The sequence below is a fragment of the Zea mays genome, chromosome 6 (genome assembly GCF_902167145.1).
Source record: "Zea mays cultivar B73 chromosome 6, Zm-B73-REFERENCE-NAM-5.0, whole genome shotgun sequence".
NCBI lineage: Eukaryota > Viridiplantae > Streptophyta > Magnoliopsida > Poales > Poaceae > Zea > Zea mays.
The window spans coordinates 107,107,563-107,127,298 of record NC_050101.1 but is presented as its reverse complement, the minus strand read 5'-3'; the positions used below and the strand labels follow the sequence as shown (position 1 = coordinate 107,127,298).

The 19,736-nt window shown below is 48.5% G+C and overlaps 2 protein-coding genes across 6 annotated transcripts; both read left to right on the top strand.

Moving 5' to 3' along the window:
* Positions 1–219: 219 nt before the first annotated feature.
* Positions 220–4,283, top strand: LOC100217263 (Putative methyltransferase family protein). 5 transcript variants are annotated; one of them, XM_008649254.2, is made up of 10 exons: positions 220–414; positions 572–643; positions 787–843; positions 922–992; positions 1,070–1,172; positions 1,310–1,360; positions 1,952–2,105; positions 3,078–3,219; positions 3,314–3,419; positions 3,522–4,283. In XM_008649254.2, exons 1-10 carry the CDS (start codon positions 294–296, stop codon positions 3,701–3,703), a joined length of 1,059 nt encoding a protein of 352 aa, XP_008647476.1. In that variant the 5' UTR covers positions 220–293; the 3' UTR covers positions 3,704–4,283. The 5 variants fall into 5 exon arrangements, with proteins under 5 accessions (XP_008647476.1, XP_020394408.1, XP_020394407.1 ...); XM_020538819.2 differs by having other exon boundaries at positions 766–843; positions 1,070–1,160; XM_020538818.2 differs by having other exon boundaries at positions 222–414; positions 766–843.
* A 953-nt stretch (positions 4,284–5,236) lies between these two features.
* On the top strand, positions 5,237–7,806 carry LOC103629711 (zealexin A1 synthase-like). The gene is made up of 2 exons (XM_008650824.3): positions 5,237–6,346; positions 6,791–7,806. The coding sequence occupies exons 1-2, from the start codon at positions 5,426–5,428 to the stop codon at positions 7,427–7,429; spliced, it is 1,560 nt and encodes a 519-aa protein (XP_008649046.1). The 5' UTR covers positions 5,237–5,425; the 3' UTR covers positions 7,430–7,806.
* The last annotated feature ends 11,930 nt before the right edge of the window (positions 7,807–19,736 follow it).

The window sequence follows — 19,736 nt, the reverse complement described above, 5'->3', positions numbered from 1 at the left end:
CGTCCGACGCTGGCGATGGTGAGCTTTGGGCGGACTGACCCAATGGGTGCGTTACAATTGGTATCGGAGCCCATATTGCCGCTACTGCCTGGGAGAGCTTTGGGCCTCTTAGGGGGTGGGATGTGAGAGACCGGTATGCACGCTCTGGGTTAGTACCACCTCGCCTAGCCAAGGGGACCGTGTTGCACTTATAAGGGCGGGCCTCCCTCCTCTCTCAGTCTAGGTTTTGAGAGCGAGGTGCCCGTCTGAATAGGTTGCGCACGAGGAGAGCCCACCGGCCACCGCCTACCGCAATGGAAGCCGCAGGCGGCGGAGCCGAGGATGAGCAGGTGATGAGCGAGGTGCACTTGGGCTGCCCGCCGCACTTCTCTGGCCTCCTCGTCTCCCATTTCAGCTTCTCCTCACGGCCCCTAGGTACCTGCAGCTCACTGCTCTAGCCGGGCGCTCCCTTTGCGCGCTTTTTCATCATATACCTTCCATGCACTGCCTCTCGGCGCGTACCGAGGAGAGATTGTGCGGACACGGCATGATTCGTACTCAACTCTCCTGAACTTTGATTCTGTGTTTTCAGGGCCATATGGACACAAAGGAGGCGGCGGCGGCGGCGGCGGGAGCGAGCTAGTCGCAGCAACTAGCGGTTCTGGTAACTGAGTGGGACTGTGGATCAGTGGATGTGTATTTGCGTTAGTTCGTGTTGACGTAGAGGTTAGTTTGGTGCATATGTGTTGAATTGCTCGTTGGGGTAACATGATTTACTCTGTTGAGGAGGTGATTCCCCTGACGCAGTCGCCGTGGATGAGGATGGGGATCTCGTTCTGGACCGGAGGAGAAGAAACAAATATGGTACACTGAATTGCTGGTTTCTACGTATTGCGTTGTTGTGATTGGTGAGCTTCTCATTTAAGCTTTCCTGGCCTGCAGCTAGAGGTGACCGCCATCTGTTCACTATTCAGCATGGTGTTACCAGCTCGCTTAAGAGCGTTGGGCTTCAGGTTGGAAAATGATCTATGGTGCTTTTCTGTCACGTACTTGTGTGATTCATTGTTGTTACTGATGTGCAGCCGTGCAGGTTTGGAAAGCGGCCTTACTATTATCTGACTTTATTCTGCACGAAAGCTTTTCATCGCCAAACTTTGATGGTGTTACTGCCATTGAGATAGGTGCTGGAACAGGTGGTTATAGATAGTTTGACATGAAATTAGTGATATGGGATTTTAGGATGATAGTTCCCTGCTTTGTTTATTATTTGTTGGATCTCTCTGTACAAGTCCACTACATTATCTCATCCTAACTCAGTAATGTTCAACAGGTTTGGTAGGTTTAGCACTAGCTCGAGTTGCTAGAAGGATTTTTGTTACAGGTACTTTTCTCATTTAGAGTTTAGTTTGGTGAAATTGTTTGCATCGCAATTTACTCAGTGAATAGATTTCATGTTCCATGTCAACCTAACAATTAATATGTATGGTAGTTTGATCCTTTTGCTTCTGTTCGACAATTAGATTCCTTTGAGATGTCCCAACTAGAAATAAGAAAAGTTTGCTGGAATCATAAATTCAATATCTGTGGAAGTGTGATTACAATCATGATCCTTATTACTTGATTACTTTCACAAAATTCAGAGGCACATCCATATATATACTGTGTATCTACCTGATTGTCCCAATTTTAATATGATATATTTCTTAGAAAAAGAATGTTTAGGTCATTTGTATTGTTGAAATGTCAATCTCCTGTTAGTGGGTTCATATGACACGACTGGCTGAATTCATATTCATCTTGCTCTAATCTAAAATAATTCACATTTATATATTCTGCATTCTGTGATACAATTTGGCTTCCCGCTACCCGCATGTACCCTGAAGTTATGCATATTTAAATTTTCTTTTCATATGTTTAGCCACTTTGCTACCTTCGATCCTTACAAAATTTATTTGCCAATGGGGATGAACAGATAGAGGCACTGATATCCTTGATAATTGCTTGGCTAATCTCCATATCAACTCTGGTATGCTAAGGTTCGATGAAGCTAAAGTCTGTGTACGAGAACTGGACTGGAAAATGGCATGGCCTCCACCTGTGGGTACATATGACCCTTCTGATCCAAGGTTTTCTCTACACCAATTAATCTCACTTTCATCATCTTTACTATATAAAGCACCAGTTTCCACGGTTCCACAGTCGTCGTGCGCCACGCGCGAAGCGTGTAGGTCGTGCGTTTACTCCCTCTCCCCCACGTGATGGGCTGACACAATCGGCCTGAACGGCCCCACATGCTGCACCTCCCTCCTCCCGTCGGGCCCCGCAGCCGCTGGCCCCTACTAAAATTAGGAAGAGAAAATATGAATATTGTTTTCATGTAATCGTTGTGTTCTAACATTTTACAAAATAATTTGTGTGCTGTCGTAACGCACGAGCATTGTACTAGTTGATCATAATGCACCACAAAACTGTGATTCATAAGAAAGTGGAGATTGAATATGAGATCATAAGTTGCCTTTACAACTTCCTATTTTTATAAACAAAGTATTCCAGCATGCCTTTGCACATTGCATTTGTTGTACGGTAGAACCCAGTACATGAATTTAACTGTGTAACTATAGGATATAAAATTGATCGCAGTTGACAGGGGGGATTTATGCGAAGTTCAGGTGTAAATGAAGGCACCTTATGCGCACTGTTTAACCAGTGGGGCTTCTAGGCCATGGTCCATGGAGGGGGAGCCCTTCCTGCACTTGAGTTGCTACACATATGTTATATTGCCTATATTAGTCTCTGGAGTAAGCCCCGGTGTACAGATGAAAACAAGGGCAGAAGCATCCTCCAGAAAGGTGGTAGCTGGTCATAGCCTCAGATGTATAAGCACCTTTGTTGGCTACACAAGGAGAACTGATGCATGCAATTATTTTGAATTTGTCGCACTCTTTTGCATGGAGGTCGTAGGTTGTTCACCTGACAGTACCAATTTATAGAATCCTCACATAGACATTAATGTAGTTCTCTAACTCCCCTATGTAATTGCTTTTGCTTTATTCAAGTGTTTCTTTGGCACAAGGCTAATTCCATGTTCTGTGGTGCAGTCGGTATTTATGGTCTGCAAGTGAAGTTGAGGAGGCTGAGAAAGCAACAGTCCTGTTTGCTGCAGATGTTATTTACAGTGATGATCTCACAAATTTGTTCTTCAACACGGTGAAGAAATTGATGTCGGTCGGTGCTAAGAAGGTAACATCGAACTCAGCTTTTACTATTCAGGTCCAAAGTCTTGAATTAAGGCGCCTTCCTAAGTCAACATTTTTGTTTGCATTTCACTCTGTAGGTGCTATACTTGGCCCTGGAGAAGAGATACAACTTCAGTGTAGACGAACTAGATGTCGTGGCCAATGGTTACACGCACTTCCGAAGTTTCTTCACAGCCCAAGATGGTAAACTGTTTGCAAAGGTCTCTCCGTTTCGCTAACGAAACGAGCGCTGCCAAGTGGATCTAAATCTTTTTTTACCCCTTTCATCCCAACTATTATCTGCAGAGCACGGTGATCCGAGCAACAGATCTGGACCAGGTTTTGTTGGAAAGCAGATAGACCCTGCAGAGATTCCTCAGTACATCAGAGAGTATGAGAGGGGCAAGGATTTAGAGATGTGGATGATCATGTACAGTCCGGAGGAGAAACAGCACAGTAACTCTACAAAAACCGTCTTTTCCTTCTAGGAGGACGAAGAGAGCAATGAGTGCTTGGTGCAAAAAGACGAATTCCGTTAAAAAGACGGGACCCCCTCCCACGGGCATCCATACTATCTTGACAAAAATGAAAACTGCTGCTTGGTGCAAGATCCGTGTGGTGTCGAAGAATCGCAGTTCGGCATCTTCTCTGCGGGGACCGCGACAGAAACGAGGTCATCAGAAGAGAGAAATAAGTTACACCTAATTGCGGCAGGGCAGGGCAGTGGTGGCTGGCATATATTAAGTGGTGGACAATCAAGAACATGCTCTGCATGCTTAGCTTAAGTATATCATACGTATATAATAACGCCGTTGGGACTCGTTTTCTTTGTCGCCCGGAAACAGCATCTGTTTGGTCCAAGATTCTTGGCACGCCATTGCGATCCAACCCTGTCGTGCTCAAACATACTCTCTCCGTCGGCTGGTGCTCTCGTTTCATTTCATCACAAGTTAATTAATTTTAATTTTAACTAAATATGTATAAAAGGTTAGTAATTTCAATGATGTATACTAATAAATATTATTAGATCGATTATTTAATCTATTTTTTCTAATAAAATTATTTGCAGATATAAATGTTTCCTAATTTTTTTCTATAAATGTAATAAAACTTGTCAAGGTTTGGTATGTACAAGATTATAGACAACCGTTTTTTTTCAAGATCAGGGAGAGTAATATAAATATGATGGGTCTTATCGCGAGTACTTGTGACTCGTCAAGTGTTCGTCGTCGTTTCTATTAAGGGTCGTTTCTATTAAGGGCTTGATCGGTTATTCCTAATACACATGGATTAGATGGGATTGAAAAAAATTCTTAAAAAGTTTGACTTGTTTAAGATTTAAACTCATCCAATCTCACTCAATCCATATGGATTGAGAGCTAACCGAACAAGCCCTAAGTTGATTTGTTGCTTTCGAATTTTGTATGCACGCGTATTTGACAATGTCCACGAAATTTATCTGGTTGATTCCAGGACAAGGCCGGCCTTCCCAGTCACAGGCTCACAGCTGGATAAAGAAAGAAAAGGCCAATTTATGAGTCAACAATTCCTGCATCCTCCATGTAATCGTAAATATTTGATGCTCTTGACGTCATTGGGTCAAACTTTTAGTTTATAGATTTAACCCTCATGATATAGATAATATCTATTTCGGAAACGAGAGGATTTCACATTTGCAGTTTTTGGTTGGAAGGTGCTTTTACAACAGCTCTATAGTATAAATCTATTAGATTTTGTAAGCATAGTTTAATAGAAAACTATGATTAAATAGCTCATACCATAAATTTGTATAAGATCTAACAGTGTTGTCTTTAGTGAAACATATACGTCATAGAACAAGCTTGTTCGTTTGGCTTTAATACGTACCGGTTTCTACTGTTTCTATGTTGTTTTGTCTTTATAAATTGTAGCTGCAGTAGTACGAACAGCTGACTTTAATCCGATGTATTAAAACTGTTATGAGAGTGTCATGTCACCGGATACATAAACATGTGTGCAAAGCTTTGTCTTGTTCCGTTCGGCATCTGGGCATGGCCCAAACCGTTTCGATGTCCACTCTGGCACTCTGCAAAACGACGCTGCGACTGCGGGAAGCAGTAGTATAATTTGTGAAGAACATTTCCCCGCACCCTCGTAAGCTCTAAACATAAGAGCTACTAGTAGCAACGTTGTCGTTGGGCTTGGAAGCATCGTCCCGTGCGCGCACGCCGATGGATGACCACTACTACGTCTACCTCGGACTGGCGCTGGTGTCGCTGCTCGTTGTCGTGCTCGCGAAGCGCCGGCGCGGCCCGGTGGACGGCCACGGCCTGCGGCTTCCGCCGGGGCCGTGGCAGCTGCCAATCATCGGCAGCATGCACCATCTCGCGGGCCAGCTCCCTCACCGCGCGATGCGCGACCTGGCGCGGCGCCACGGGGCCGTGATGCTGCTCCGCGTCGGCGAGGTGCCGACGCTGGTGGTCTCCTCCCGCGAGGCGGCGCGCGAGGTGATGAAGACGCACGACACCGCGTTCGCGTCGCGGCCGCTGAGCGCCACGGTGCGCGTGCTGACGAACAACGGCCGGGACATCATCTTCGCGCCCTACGGGGAGCACTGGCGCCAGCTGCGGAAGGTGGCCATCACGGAGCTCCTGAGCGCGCGCCGGGTGCTCTCCTTCCGCGCCATCCGCGAGGAGGAGGTCGCGGCCACGCTGCGCGCGTGCGCCGCCGCCGCGGCGGAGTCGCCGCCGCGCCCCGTGGAGATGCGCGCGCGGCTGTCCGCGCTCGTGGCCGACGCCACGGTGCGCGCCGTGATGGGCGACCGGTGCAGGGACCGCGACGTGTTCCTGCGGGAGCTCGACCGCTCCATCGGGCTGTCGGCGGGGTTCAACCCGGCCGACCTGTGGCCGTCCTCCCGCCTCGTCGGCCTGCTGAGCGGCGCCGTGCGGCGCGCCGAGGAGTGCCGGGACACGGTGTTCGGGATCCTCGACGGCATCATCAAGGAGCACCTGCAGAGGATGGACAGCGCCGGCGCCGGCGCCGGCGCCGGCGAGGCTGCAGGCGAGGACCTTCTCGACGTGCTGCTCAAGATACACAAGGATGGCAGCCTCCAAATCCCGCTCGACATGGACGTGCTTAAAGCCGTCATCTTTGTAAGATCTCTCCTTTTCTTACTACTTTTAACTGCTCGTTTACTTCAATCATAGAGTTTAGATACCACACGGTAAAACCGCAAGGATCTGTCTTTCTCGCGTCATTGGTGGCAGTGCAAAATTGCAGCATGGTGTGAGCTAGTATAGATTGCATTTTTGCTGCAATATGAGGCATCGTTTGTCCCTGAAATGCTGAGATGTTCACGTCTTACTAGTAATGACAAGGCAACGAACAAACCAACATGTGACACCATGTGCATGGACTTACATAGACAGTGCCACTGCCGATGACAAAAAGCTACAAGGAACTCTACAAAAAGCTTAACAATAGGCTTTGCGTCCCCCCGTGTTCTGTCTGTCTAAATCTTTCCTACGTGTGTTCGTCGTCGACATGTCGTCGTCCATCCATGCATCGATGACGACCAGCCTCTGTTCCCTGTGCAGGACATCTTCGGCGCCGGCAGCGAGACGTCGGCGACCACGCTGGAGTGGGCCATGGCGGAGCTGATCCGGAACCCCAAGGCGATGCAGCGGGCGACGGCCGAGGTGCGCGAGGCCTTCGGCGCGCGCGGCGCGGTGGCCGAGCACGAGCTGGGCGAGCTGCGGTACCTGCACCTCGTGATCCGGGAGACGTTCCGGCTGCACCCGCCGCTGCCGCTGCTGCTCCCGCGGCAGTCCCAGGAGCCGCGCCGCGTGCTGGGCTACGACGTGCCCGCGGGCACCACCGTGCTAGTGAACGTCTGGGCGCTGGGCCGCGACGGCAGGTACTGGCCGGGTGACCCCGAGGAGTTCCGGCCCGAGCGGTTCGAGGCCGAGGCCAGCGAGGTGGAGTTCAAGGGCGCCGACTTCGAGCTCCTGCCGTTCGGCGCCGGCCGGAGGATGTGCCCGGGCATGGCGTTCGGGCTCGCCAACGTCGAGCTCGCGCTCGCCAGCCTGCTGTTCCACTTCGACTGGGAGGCGCCCGGCGTGTCTGACCCCGCCGAGTTCGACATGGCCGAGGCGTTTGGCATCACCGCGAGACGGAAGGCCGACCTCCTCCTCCGCCCCATCCTCCGCGTGCGCCTCCCCGTTCCCGGTGTCTAATCGCCGCGCCGATAATGGTTTGCAAGCTCGTTACTTGTGTCAGTGTGCATTCACGTGATCGACAAGCTGCTCTGGCCGAGGATTTGGCCACCGGCGAGCGGCGGGCGCGGACATGGTGTGTCGTTTCCCCCCTATGGCCTACTATAAGCTAGTAGTTTAAGAACGATAGGTCCAAAGCCCATCTACATTATGGGCCTACCTGTGGGCTTTCAAAGAAGGATGACACAACCTATAATTTTATGTCTTTTACGTAGCGATGACAATCTTACCGTGAATATGTATACCTGCGGGTTACGTATGTAATGGGTGTGATTACAAGCACGATATCGTAAATATGTGGGTACGGTGAAGCTATCAAATTTTCCGCAATTGAAAAATATACTACCTCCATTCTTAAATATGTGACGTCGTTGACTTTTTTTTTTGAAATCTTTGATCACTCCTTTTATTCAAAAAAATATGAAATATTATTTATTTTCTTACGATTTGTTTTACCACTTAATGTTATTTGAGCATGACTTAAAAGTTTACATTTCAATAAATATTAACTATTTTGTATAATTGATTTTAGTGTTGGACGGCCATCATAAATTTTATGGGCTAACTAGCTTGCCTAATTGATTAATTCTCAGATGCATGAGTTCATCTATCTCAATTCAAAGTCGGTGTATTACCGTAGATTATTTCGGTCAGGAGAAACTTTTTGAGAATTCACATGTGCGTAAACCAGAGATGGCAATGGGTACTCGAAACCCGACGGGTTTTTGCTCTATTAGGGTATGGGTTTAGGTCAATTTCTCTACCCATGGGGTTGTTAATGGGTTCAAATGTAAACCCAACGGGTACGTCGCATGGGTTTGTTCTTCCACTACCCATACCCGCAAACCCATGGGTTTTTAAAAACCGCCTTAAAATCAACATTCGTTATAAATATGTCGTACACTATTATTAATTGAATATATTCTAATTGAAATAAACTTAATGTAACAAATTTTAAGCTAAAATTAGTTATCACTTGTTCCTTTTATCTAAGCTTATTAATGTATTAATTGTCATTTACATGATAAATTATTTTTTTTTGATGTTAGTGGGTATGGGAAACTCGTTGGGTACCCGAAACCCGCATGGGCATGGGTTTGGGCAAAATTTTATACCCGTCATGGGTATGGATTTTTTAGCGGGCATATTTTTTCTTGGCGGGTATGGGTTTGGGCAAGTAATACCCAGCGGGTTTTTACCCATTGTCATCTCTAGCGCAAACCATACGGATCCTTCCGGCGGACTATCCGCGACACCAAGGTGTGCATCGGACAGGAACTATGCAAAAACTCACATTTACACTATGGACTGTCCGAAGGAGAAGAAAGCACCGTCCATGACTAAGCTCGGATCGTCCAGCCTCAGGAGCAGACTGTCCGCTCATTGAAAAACCAGAGAAACCCAAAGGTGACGGGTTCGGTAAAATTCATTTTTAGCGTCCTTGCTGACCGTCCGGGGTGTACGGCCGGACCGTCCGTGACTACTTTATCTGGCATCTGGCGGCGCATTTAATGCACTTATAGTCGTTGATATTGTCGTTACTGCTGATCGTTGCGATTTCAGTCGTTGATGTGCGGGGGCAGACCGTCTGGACCAGTAGCGCGAACAGTCCGCGGTTGGCAGAAAGGATACAACAACTAGAAAGTGGCTGGTGGCTATAAATACAACCCCAATCACCTCCATTCACTTCATACAAGCATCTCATTCACTCACATTCAATACAAGAGCAAGCACTTCATCCCAGACACATTCAAAGCTTCCAAGCTTCTCCAAGTACCATAATTGTGGCTAGTGATCATTAGTGATTAGTGCCTTGGAAAGTCTAGAGACAGTGTGACCTTGTGTTTTTTTGTTGCGCTTGTTGCTTAGCTTTCTTAATCGTGCTTTCTTCATCTCCTTCTAAACTCTCAAGTGACTTGTAAAGCTTGCAAGAGACACCTAATTGTGTGGCAATCCTTGCAGGGTCTAAGTGATTGTCGGTACCCTGAAACAGGGGTACCCCTTACTACAGTATGAAGACGCGGTGCCCGCGCGACTATCTCTAGTCGCGTGGTGAATAGCACTCGACCCCACCACGTGGACGACTCCAGGGTCGCCACGTGGCCAGAGAAGATAATATCCTCCAAGGTATCAACGATGGGTCCGGACCCCATGAGAAAGTGTTGGACCCCTGCACATACGGACCGGACCTCCGGGCAGGGTCCAGGACCTCCGCGGGTACAAACCGGACCCCCAGGACGGGTCCCAGACCTCTCTGTGTGTGGTCCGGGCCACTCACAGCGGGGTCCCGGGATTCCGAGACAAAGAATACCTAGGCCTTAATCAAGGTCAGGCGGGGGTCCGGTGCTGACGCGTGTCCGGACCGTACCGCGTGCGCTTCTGCTCGACTGCTCCCCGCTCAGGCGGAGACCCGATGCTGCCACGCGGCCTACTGCCCGTGACGTAAGCCAGCGGGTGGAGCCTGACGTAAGGCCTCTAGGCCACGCGACCGCTGCATTTATTGCGGATAAGGCGCGCCGCCTGTCCACTCCACTGGCAGGCGATGTGTCGCCTCAGCATTTAATGAGCCCTGTCCACTTCACTGGTAGGCAATGTGCCACCTCAGCATTTATTGAGCCCTGCCCACTCCGCTGACGGGCGGCGACCAGGCCGTCTTACAGACGCCCATGCTGCCGCATGCGCTACACTCATCATGACTCGCGCGTACCAAGGAAGGAGCAACAGCGTATCAATACTATGTGCACTACGGACATTATGGCGCTCGGAGATCGCCCGGGCGTTGCAGGCGTTAGTAACTTCCTTTCGTTTTGCCCCTGGGCCCACATGTCAGGGCTTAGCATTCTTGTACGTGCCTCCCTTGAGCTATAATAGGGAGGGCACACAACGTTACAGGACAAGTTCTCTCAGACCCAACTTAGGCTCAAGCTCACTTAGACACTCAGACTCACAAGTTCATACAAGCTCTCAAGCTCAATATAGCACACAGTGGAGTAGGGTATTACGCCCCAGTGGTCCGAACCACTCTAAACCCTTGTGTGTTCTTGTGTTCATCGTCCATCTAGCTAGCAGGCAAAACGCTTAGGCCCCTCCTCATCTTAGGATTTAGGGCGGGTGCGTTTCGCCACCCGGCCGGAGAATTCCCTCTCTGACATTTGGCACGCCAGGTAGGGGCTTAGGCATTAGGTTTTTGCTTGTTTTCCTGCTCGACATCATGGTGCACATCATTGAGCACCATGATTTCATGCCCGAGGACTTCATAGTGGAGGAGGCGGCTGCCTCTTCCACACCGCGGGCCATCAATCTCCCTGCGCCTGGTGCAGCTGTTCCTGTGCACTCGGCGCGGCAGCACACTCCCGCGCAAACGTCTAGGGCGACAAGGGTTGTGCCTGGGGCACTGTCTGTGGCCAGAGAGCTACTGTGCCACCCTCCTAGCTCCACGGCCTCGCCGGGGGCCATGAAGCAGTGGCGCGACGACGTCGACCGCCTACTCGGCATGGCACACTCTGGCTCAACCAGGCCTAGGCCTCGGTCATCCCGACGTCAACATGAGGCGTCGGCGTCTGTGCCGACTGAGGACCTGCGGGCGGAGCTCAACCGCCGGCGTGCGAGAGAGGACGCTCCAGTCTCTCTGGAGAGGTCTAATGACCTGCGGGCAGAACTCAACCGCAGGCGTGCGAGCGAGGATGCCCGTGTCTCTCTAGAGAGGGCGCGAGAGCGCCGACAGAACGTCGAGGGTCGCAACCTCGACTACGACTTTGCTGCGGTACCACCTCAGACCCCAATGGGCGCCTGGACCCAAGCGGGTGTCCCATTGGCCAGCGTGGGCTGCGCCGCTGTGACACCCTAGTGTCACCTAGGGTTTCTCTCAAAATGCCAAACCAAGAACCATCATTTTATGTGAACCAAATTAAGCATGAGCATCAAATTGACTTAAGAGTAAAGAATCCACCAAGCATATACCTAAAAGTATCATGATCAAAACAAATGAGTCTTTCAAAAAGGTAATAATGTTGCAACCCTAATAAAAACCCTAAGTGAGCCCCATGAGCAAAATTAAAGAAAATAGGGAAAAGGATATGAAAAATTAAAAATCATGGCTTGAGCCAATTATAAACATTGAAGTATATTTATTAAGCAACAAGAAAGGTTGAGAAAGCTTGGCCAAAATAACTCAAATAAAACCCCAAATCAAGCTTCTCATGTGGGGACTTAATGGGAATTCTGAAATTCAGAATTCTGAAATTCAGACCTTGAGCCAAAGATCAAGCATGTTCACCTTGATCCTTAACTCGAATCCTAATGGCCCCATTAACAAAAATGTGCCTAACTAACCCCTCTATCGTGTGCCAGGAGATGGCATTGGGACGCGTGCCTTGGACACGTCAAACCAGAGATCTTCTCCCTGTGTGTGGCAGTGAGACAAACAGGATTTCTCCCCTCTCTATCTCTTAATCCAGTCAGCAAAACCTGCTAGCCTCCACACACAAACGACAAAGGAACTTGAGAGGAAGAGATCTCTCAACAGGATCATGGCCATAATCTCAAAGATTTGGGGCCAATCCGCGCTTGAACTCGACCTCTCTCTGTGCTGCCTCGTGCTCGACGCTGTGCCAGGCGCTAGAGCGCGCACTGGCGTTCGCCGCGCATGCCCCGAGCGCTTGTCAGAAGCCCCGCCCTCGGCCGTGCTCGCCCGCGCCTATAAAGCCTCCCCGGGCGCGCCTCACTTCACCCCGCGCTCACCATCACCGGCCAGCCACCCCTCCTTAGCTCCGGCGAGCTCATTTCCGCCCGCCATTGCCGCCAGAGCTTCGACCACTGTGGCCAGCCCACCCCAGCCACCCCCAAGTCGAGCCAGTGCTTCGGCTAGCTCCGCCAGTGGCCCGTGAAGCTTTCCAAGCCCTCGGACCAGGCCAGACTTCACCGGAAGCCCGAGATCGACTTCACCGGACTTCGATCGCCCGCCTGCGCGCGTGGACCAAGCTCTCCGGTGAGCCATTGTTCAATTCCTCGCGCACACCCCTTCCTTGTTCCCTGGTGAAGCTCTCTGACCCGTTCAATTGAACTATCTCGCCGTGAGCAGGCCGGACTCCTCGCCGCCGACGAGCATCCCCGCCTGCGCACGTGGACTGACCGACTCCGACCATCCCCGACGGCGACCCGCACATCGTTGTGATCCCCGAGACCTCCCCTACATCATCGACCACCTCACCGGAGCAATCTCGCCGCCGGTAAGCCCCTCCGCCCTTTCTTCCGCCGCGGTTACTGTTTAAGTTAGGAGAAGGACCTCGGGTTAGGATTAGAAGAACCCGAGGGGTTTTCTGTAACGTCAGTGACTCATGTGAATAGTAGCCCAGGGACTGATCCGTGAAGAAAACTTAAAACACCCGCCAGGGACCCTAGTGCAAAGTGGTTTTCAATTTTAATCAATTCTGTTAATCTTTTGAAATAACCAGAGAACTTAGAAAATCCATAACTTGATGAATTCTTAATCAAAAGTTGTCAAACTAATTTTGCTAGATCCTAAATATTATGAACTATCATTTAAAAATGATAAACCCTTTGCTTTCTGTTCTGGATTTTAGAGTTTAAAATTAAAAACAGAAACTGGCCAAACCTTGTTTAATTAAGGAAAATTAGTTTTTCTTCTGTACTGAACCTAAGAAAATCTGTAGGTATTCAAACCTCATTTAGACACTGTTTAAAAATAGTAGGAACCCCAGTATTGAAGAATATAGTGTAGATATTCATTTAAAGCAACTTTGCCCAAAACTTAGGAAAAATCAGAAAGGCATTAGAAAAATGCAAACCCATGAAAAAGGAGCAAAATCATACCTATTGCTAATAGATTATAAGAAAGGCCATGTAATCCAATTAATGCATACCACCCTTCCCTTAAGCAAAAAGATGCCAAACTTCAGAATGATTGCTCTTGCGCAAAACAAAAACTAAGAAAAATAAGAACTTTGTTGTTTGATATTTTTCAAATATAGTGGTAGTAGAAAGCACCTCTTTGGCTAGAAACTTGAGAAAACCATAGTAAAATAACTAAAAGGTATTAATGGCTAGAAATTTGTATCAAGTCATTTTATAGCACCTAAAAGCCAGCAAAAATAAGTTTTAGAGAATTACCCACAGTTAAATAATGGTTGTAATTCAAAGCACCCCTTCTGCCCTAAAATTTGATAATTTTGTCCAGAGAAAACTATTCACCTTCTGACCCCCAAATTTTGCGGCAAAGAAATATACACCAGTACCAAGCCACTGTAATTTTTACAGAATTTTTGGAATTTTATTTAAGCAACTTGTAGTTCAAACCCACTCCAAAACATTAAAGAGAATAAAAGAAAAGGAAAGAAGAAATAAACCTCACCCCAATAAGTCTAACTTGAGTACTTATCAATTCTCACTAAGGCTTAGAAAAAATTCAGTGGAACCCCAAAAATAAACCTACCACTTACCTTAGCTAAAGTTTGACCCAATTTACCAAATATACCACCCAAAGGTCTTACATAAGTAAGGTTTAACTTTATCTAACTCAAGTAGATCATACACCGTCAAAAGTTGTAATTTCTAAAGCACATATCATATCATGCATATATCTTATGCATTGCATTCATTAGATTGTAATCTTGCCGATGGAGAGTACGTGCTCATCCCCGAGCTAGGATCTGTCCAAGAGGAGGACCAGGAGCAAGCTTCCGAGGCTGCTGTTGAGGATCTCCCCGCAGCCCCAGCAATTGAAGGCAAGCCCCGGTTTATATGCATAACCGTATTACTATATGCTACTTTACTACACTTAATGCTTGTAGGATTGTAATGTGCACTTAAGTGTAGGAGTTGCTTGAAACCTCTAGTTGCATGAACTTAGGATTCCTTTTTGAGATGAATACTAGTATGCTAGGTCGAGTAGCTGCTTGCTAATCAGGATCTCGGTAGAAGTCGAGTGATTTTTCTAGCACTCGCGCGAGGTCAGGAATTGATTGTATTCATCTTGATAACGGGATCTATGTTAGTCTATGGACTTGGATCCAGGGAGGATGCCTTGTCCATGAGACGGGAAAAAGGAATTAAGGATTAATGTGTGGATACCTGAGTCAAGCTTTTGTACGTACTAAGCACATGCCGGGAAAAATGGTAACCGGTAAACCTAGTACCTAAGTGAAGCCGGGCGCGGACTTTATCCCTCATGCGACCTGAGACTGGGTCTCCCATGCTAGCTATGGTGGGTACAAGTGCGGTCACTGCACGGCGGCAGCCGGGGTCAGTGGAGCATTGTATGCCAAGGCGGTGTGGCCTGGACGCAAACGGGGAATCGATGGGGACGGTTGTCATGTGTGGGGTCGGAGTACCCTGACATGCCGTGTGTTTAGGTTTACCTTGCAAGGTTAAAACTCGATTCGAATCGTCTGCTTCTCGCAGCTAATGAGACTGCTTGACCCCTTGTACTGCATCGAATAAGAAGTGAAATGAGGTTACATGAGATAATTTGTTGATTGAACTAAATGCTTGTCACCATGGGTGCTTAGAAGGAGCAAATCTAGCTAAGTTAATGAGGATAGAATTTGAAAAGCTAAAAATTGATTTTAGAAACAGCTAGTGCTTTTGGCAAACCAAACCCCTCAGCCAAACAGCTGCATAGTCTAGAGGTAGAGGAGTAGACTCCTCACACCGGTTAAGTCTAGCTGAGTATTAGTATACTCAGCCTTGCTTGTGTCATAATTTTTGCAGGTACCATTCAGGAAATGGTTGATGGTGTGACTTGGCCTACCACCCTGTCACCGGGTTGGACGGTCGAGTGGGATGTTGCTCCGGCAGGAGAGGAGCACGAGGAGTAGTGGGCTAGGCCTTGCCCATTTCCTCGATACCGACGGCATCGATTATCCGCTGCATTTTATTTTGTGAACTCTTATTTGCTACTCAAAAACTCCAATCTATGTAATAACTCAGCACTTAATTTGAGGTTTCCTGTTTTATTGTATTTCTTCCGTGACTCACCTTCGAGTGAGATTGTGGAATTTGATCCTGGTTAAGTGGCTCCATCAGACTAGATCTGAGGGACTGACGTGTTATTCCGATTTAAGTGTGTTACGGCCCCTGAGGCGTGACTTAGGCACTTAAGCTGGAATAATTCGGGTGGTTCCGCCACAGCTGGTATCGGAGCAAATTCCACCACAGAGAAGGACAGTAAAACCTGAATACCAATTTTCAAAATCTAAAACTTGCCTAGAAACTGCTACAGATCGTCAGGACTAGACCGCTAGACCTAGGACGAAAGGCCTTAGGCATAGAGGGAGAAATAGGTGGCTAACTAATTAGGCCCCGTGGGCCCGTACTTATATTTCTAAGGATGCCCTAGAAAGCACCCTATTTTTGGAGAGGCAACGTTACTTCCAGCATGCATGCATTATGAACACAAAGAGGAATTAAAAACTTGAGCTAACCCACTTTCTTTAGAACCATCCAGGCTCTCTTTTTCTTTTTCCTTCCACCATAATCTTTACCTTTGATTCCCTTTCGCAGATGAATTCACCCACCCCCGCCAGTGGAGGAGACACTCATTTCAGTTCTGACTTCCTTTCTCGTGATGGCTTTCCTTCCATCTTGTGGGAAGTGCTTAACTCCGCCGGTTACCCTACGCCCCCTTTGTACACGGTGCAGTTGTATGAGGAGCATCGGGTACCTCGTTGTCGGGTCTGGCTGACTTTGGAGGCTCATCTCCTTCAGCCGGGTTGGCGTTCTCTTGATTCTGAGACAATTGGACTCAGGACGGACGACACCGTTGAAGCGACAGCCATGAAGACTCTGACGACTTTCTGTGGCTACCATCCCCTGGAGATGGTGATGCACCCCTTGGGACTCTTCCCTGCTGAGAAGAAGGATGATCCCATGTGGTGTAACCGCGTGAGCCATGTAAAGGATGTGTGGGCGATGTATCCTAACTTGGTTGGGAGGGTCACCGTTCAGTGCATGAGTGCGCTGTACCGCCTTCAGGCCCTTCAGAGCGATGCTATGGCACTCCTTGCTAACACCGCTCAAACTGCCAAGCTCACTCTCGACAGTCAAGAAGATTTTGTGGTCGATCTATCCACCGAGTTGGTGGAGAAGGATCTGCAGGTGGAGAGGCTGAGCCAGCGCATCACCACCTTGGAGCAGCAGGTGGAGATCTGAGACAACACTATTGATGTCTTGGAGAACCAGCTTCACGATGTGCAGAGGGAACTCGAAGAAGCAAATGACCACTTGTACATGCACCACCTGGAGATGGAGGCCAATGAAGCCGGAAGCGAGGGAGAAGAGGCTCCTGAGGAGCTAGGACCAGCCCCTGATGCCCATGGGACTACCTCCGCGATGCCTCCTTCACCCGTATCCAGTGTCGCTTCCACCGCTCAGGGCTAAGCAGTCACTTCGGCACCATTAGGCGGATAGAAACCTATGTGAGCTTAGCTAATATCAGATTTTGGACTAGGCTTGTGGGTACTTTCCCCTAATTGATGTAACCCTGTGAACCTTTGAAATCTGTGGGATGTTGTCACCATGTTATCTTCATTTCGAACCTAATATTATGATTATGGCATTTTTCCTTCCATATGAGATGATATCTTGTCGTTCGAAACTGTGAGTTGGGATAACAATGGCGACAATCTCTGTTTTCAGATGGCAGCTAGGCAGTGTCGCGGGCATAACGAGCAGGTTCCCCTGCCACCTCCTCCAGCTCCCACAGTGCAGGAGCTGATGGCCCAGCAGAATGAGATTCTGCGACAGCTCTTGCAGCGCCAGCCTCACCCCTAGCAGCATGGTGGAGGCCAACATCAGCGACCTCCGGCAATGGCAACTTACCAGGAGTTTCTGAGCATGCAGCCGCCCTTGTTCACCAAGGCAGAGGATCCGTTGGACGCCGACGTGTGGCTTCGCGTCGTCGAGTCCAAGTTTCCCCTCCTCACGGGAGACTGCCCTGATGAGGCCAAGGCTCGCTTCGCCGCACAGCAGCTTCGCGGCCCTGCTCGGACTTGGTGGGACCACTTCCGTGCTATGCTCCCCGCTGATCGTGAAGTGTCTTGGGAGGAATTCAAGACTGCCTTCAGAGGACACCACATCCCAGCTGGTATTCTTGATCGGAAGTTGAATGAATTTCTGGCCCTTAATCAAGGAACCCGCACGGTACTGCAGTATGCGCAAGCCTTCAACGACTTATGCCATTATGCAGGGTACCATGCTAATTCTGATGAAAAGAAGAGAGACCGCTTCCGCAGGGGTCTTAACACCAAGCTGCGGGAACGACTCAACACTGTCCAGGCTGATAGCTTCAATGAGTTGGTCAACATGGCCATCTCCCAGGAGGATTGCATTGTAGCTCACCGGGCAGAGAAGAAGAGAAAGGCACCAATGGCAGCACCATCCGCTCAGGCTCAGAGGTTCCGGATTGTTTCTCACAATCAGAGCAGGGGTTTCCAGCAGCAGGCAGGCAGATGGGTGATCAGGCCACCTCAGCAGCAGCAGCAGCTGGCACCCAACCGCTTTCCAGCTCCCGCCCCAAGGAACAATCAACCTCCGCAGCAGCAGCAGTTCCGCCAGGGCAATGGGAACAAGTGTTTCACTTGTGGCAATGTGGGCCACTATGCCAAGAATTGTCCTAGGAACTAGCAGAGGCAGATGCCAGCACCAAATCAAGACAAGGGAAGAAAGCAGAAGGTACAGGTCAGGCAAGGGAAGCTCAACTTCACTACTCTGGAGGAAGTACCTAAGGGAGCTCCCATCATGACCGGTATCTTTTCAGTTTATAATCAACCTGCTTTAATTCTGTTTGATTCTGGTGCATCTCATAGTTCCATTAGCCAGAAGTTCAGTGCTAAATGTGAACTGCCATTCTCTCACTCAAAAGGGTCATTTATGATAGTCACACCTGGGGGTAAAATTTCAACTAATCAATTAAACCAAAGTGTGCCTATTCAACTGGGAAGCCACATTGTCAAAACCACTCTTCTTGTGTTGGGTTTGGAAAATGTGGACATTGTTCTAGGAGCAAATTGGATGACCTTGCACCAAGTTGTGCTTGATGTAGACAGCCGTACCGTGGAAGTTAATTCTCCGTTCTGCGGGAACTTCACCTTAATTTTGCCTAGTCAAGGTTCTACTCAGTCATGTGCTTTCTCTATGACAGAGTTACCTCTGAAGAAGATCCCAATAGTCTGTGAGTATGCGGATGTCTTCCCTGATGAATTGCCGGGAATGCCACCAGACCGGGATATTGAATTCGCCATCGAGTTGCAACCGGGAACGACACCAATTTCCAAGAGGCCCTACCGAATGCCACCCGCTGAGTTGGCAGATTGAAGAAGCAATTGCAGGAGTTGCTGGATAAGGGATTTATTCGCCCAAGTACTTCGCCTTGGGGATGTCCAGCACTGTTTGTGAAAAAGAAGGATGAAAACTTGAGGCCGTGTATAGATTACCGCCCTCTTAATGCGGTAACTATCAAGAACAAGTATCCTTTGCCTCGTATTGATGTTCTTTTTGACCAGTTGGTCGGGGCCAAGGTGTTTTCCAAAATAGACCTTCGCTCTGGCTACCATCAGATCAAGATACGAGCAAGTGATATTCCGAAGACGGTATTCTCAACCAGATATGGGCTATATGAATTTTTGGTGATGTCATTCGGGCTGACAAATGCACCAGCATATTTCATGTACCTGATGAATTTTGTTTTCATGCCTAAATTGGACAAGTTCGTAGTGGTGTTCATCGATGATATCTTGGTGTACTCTAAGAACGAAGAAGAACATGCCGGGCATTTGCATGTAGTGCTTCAACGTCTGCGAGAGCACCACCTTTATGCCAAGTTATCCAAGTGTGATTTTTGGCTAAAGGAAATCAAATTCTTGGGTCACACTATCTCTCAGGCTGGAATAGTTGTCGATCCTGATAAAGTGCAAGAGGTGATGAACTGGAAGCCACCAACAACTGTCCGTCAGATTTGGAGTTTTCTGGGATTAGCTGGTTATTACCGAAGATTTATTTCGGATTTCTCTCGAATTGCAAAGCCTATAACTGAGTTGCTGAAGAAAGAAGCCAAATTTGTTTGGAGTCAGAAATGCGAAGATGCCTTCCATGCATTAAGGCAGCATCTGACCACAGCACCAGTATTGGCGCAACCCGACAACAGCAAGCCTTTTGATGTATATTGCGACGCCTCTGGCACCGAGCTAGGTTGTGTCTTGATGCAAGACAACCGAGTCATCGCTTATGCCTCAAGAGCACTCATGCCTCATGA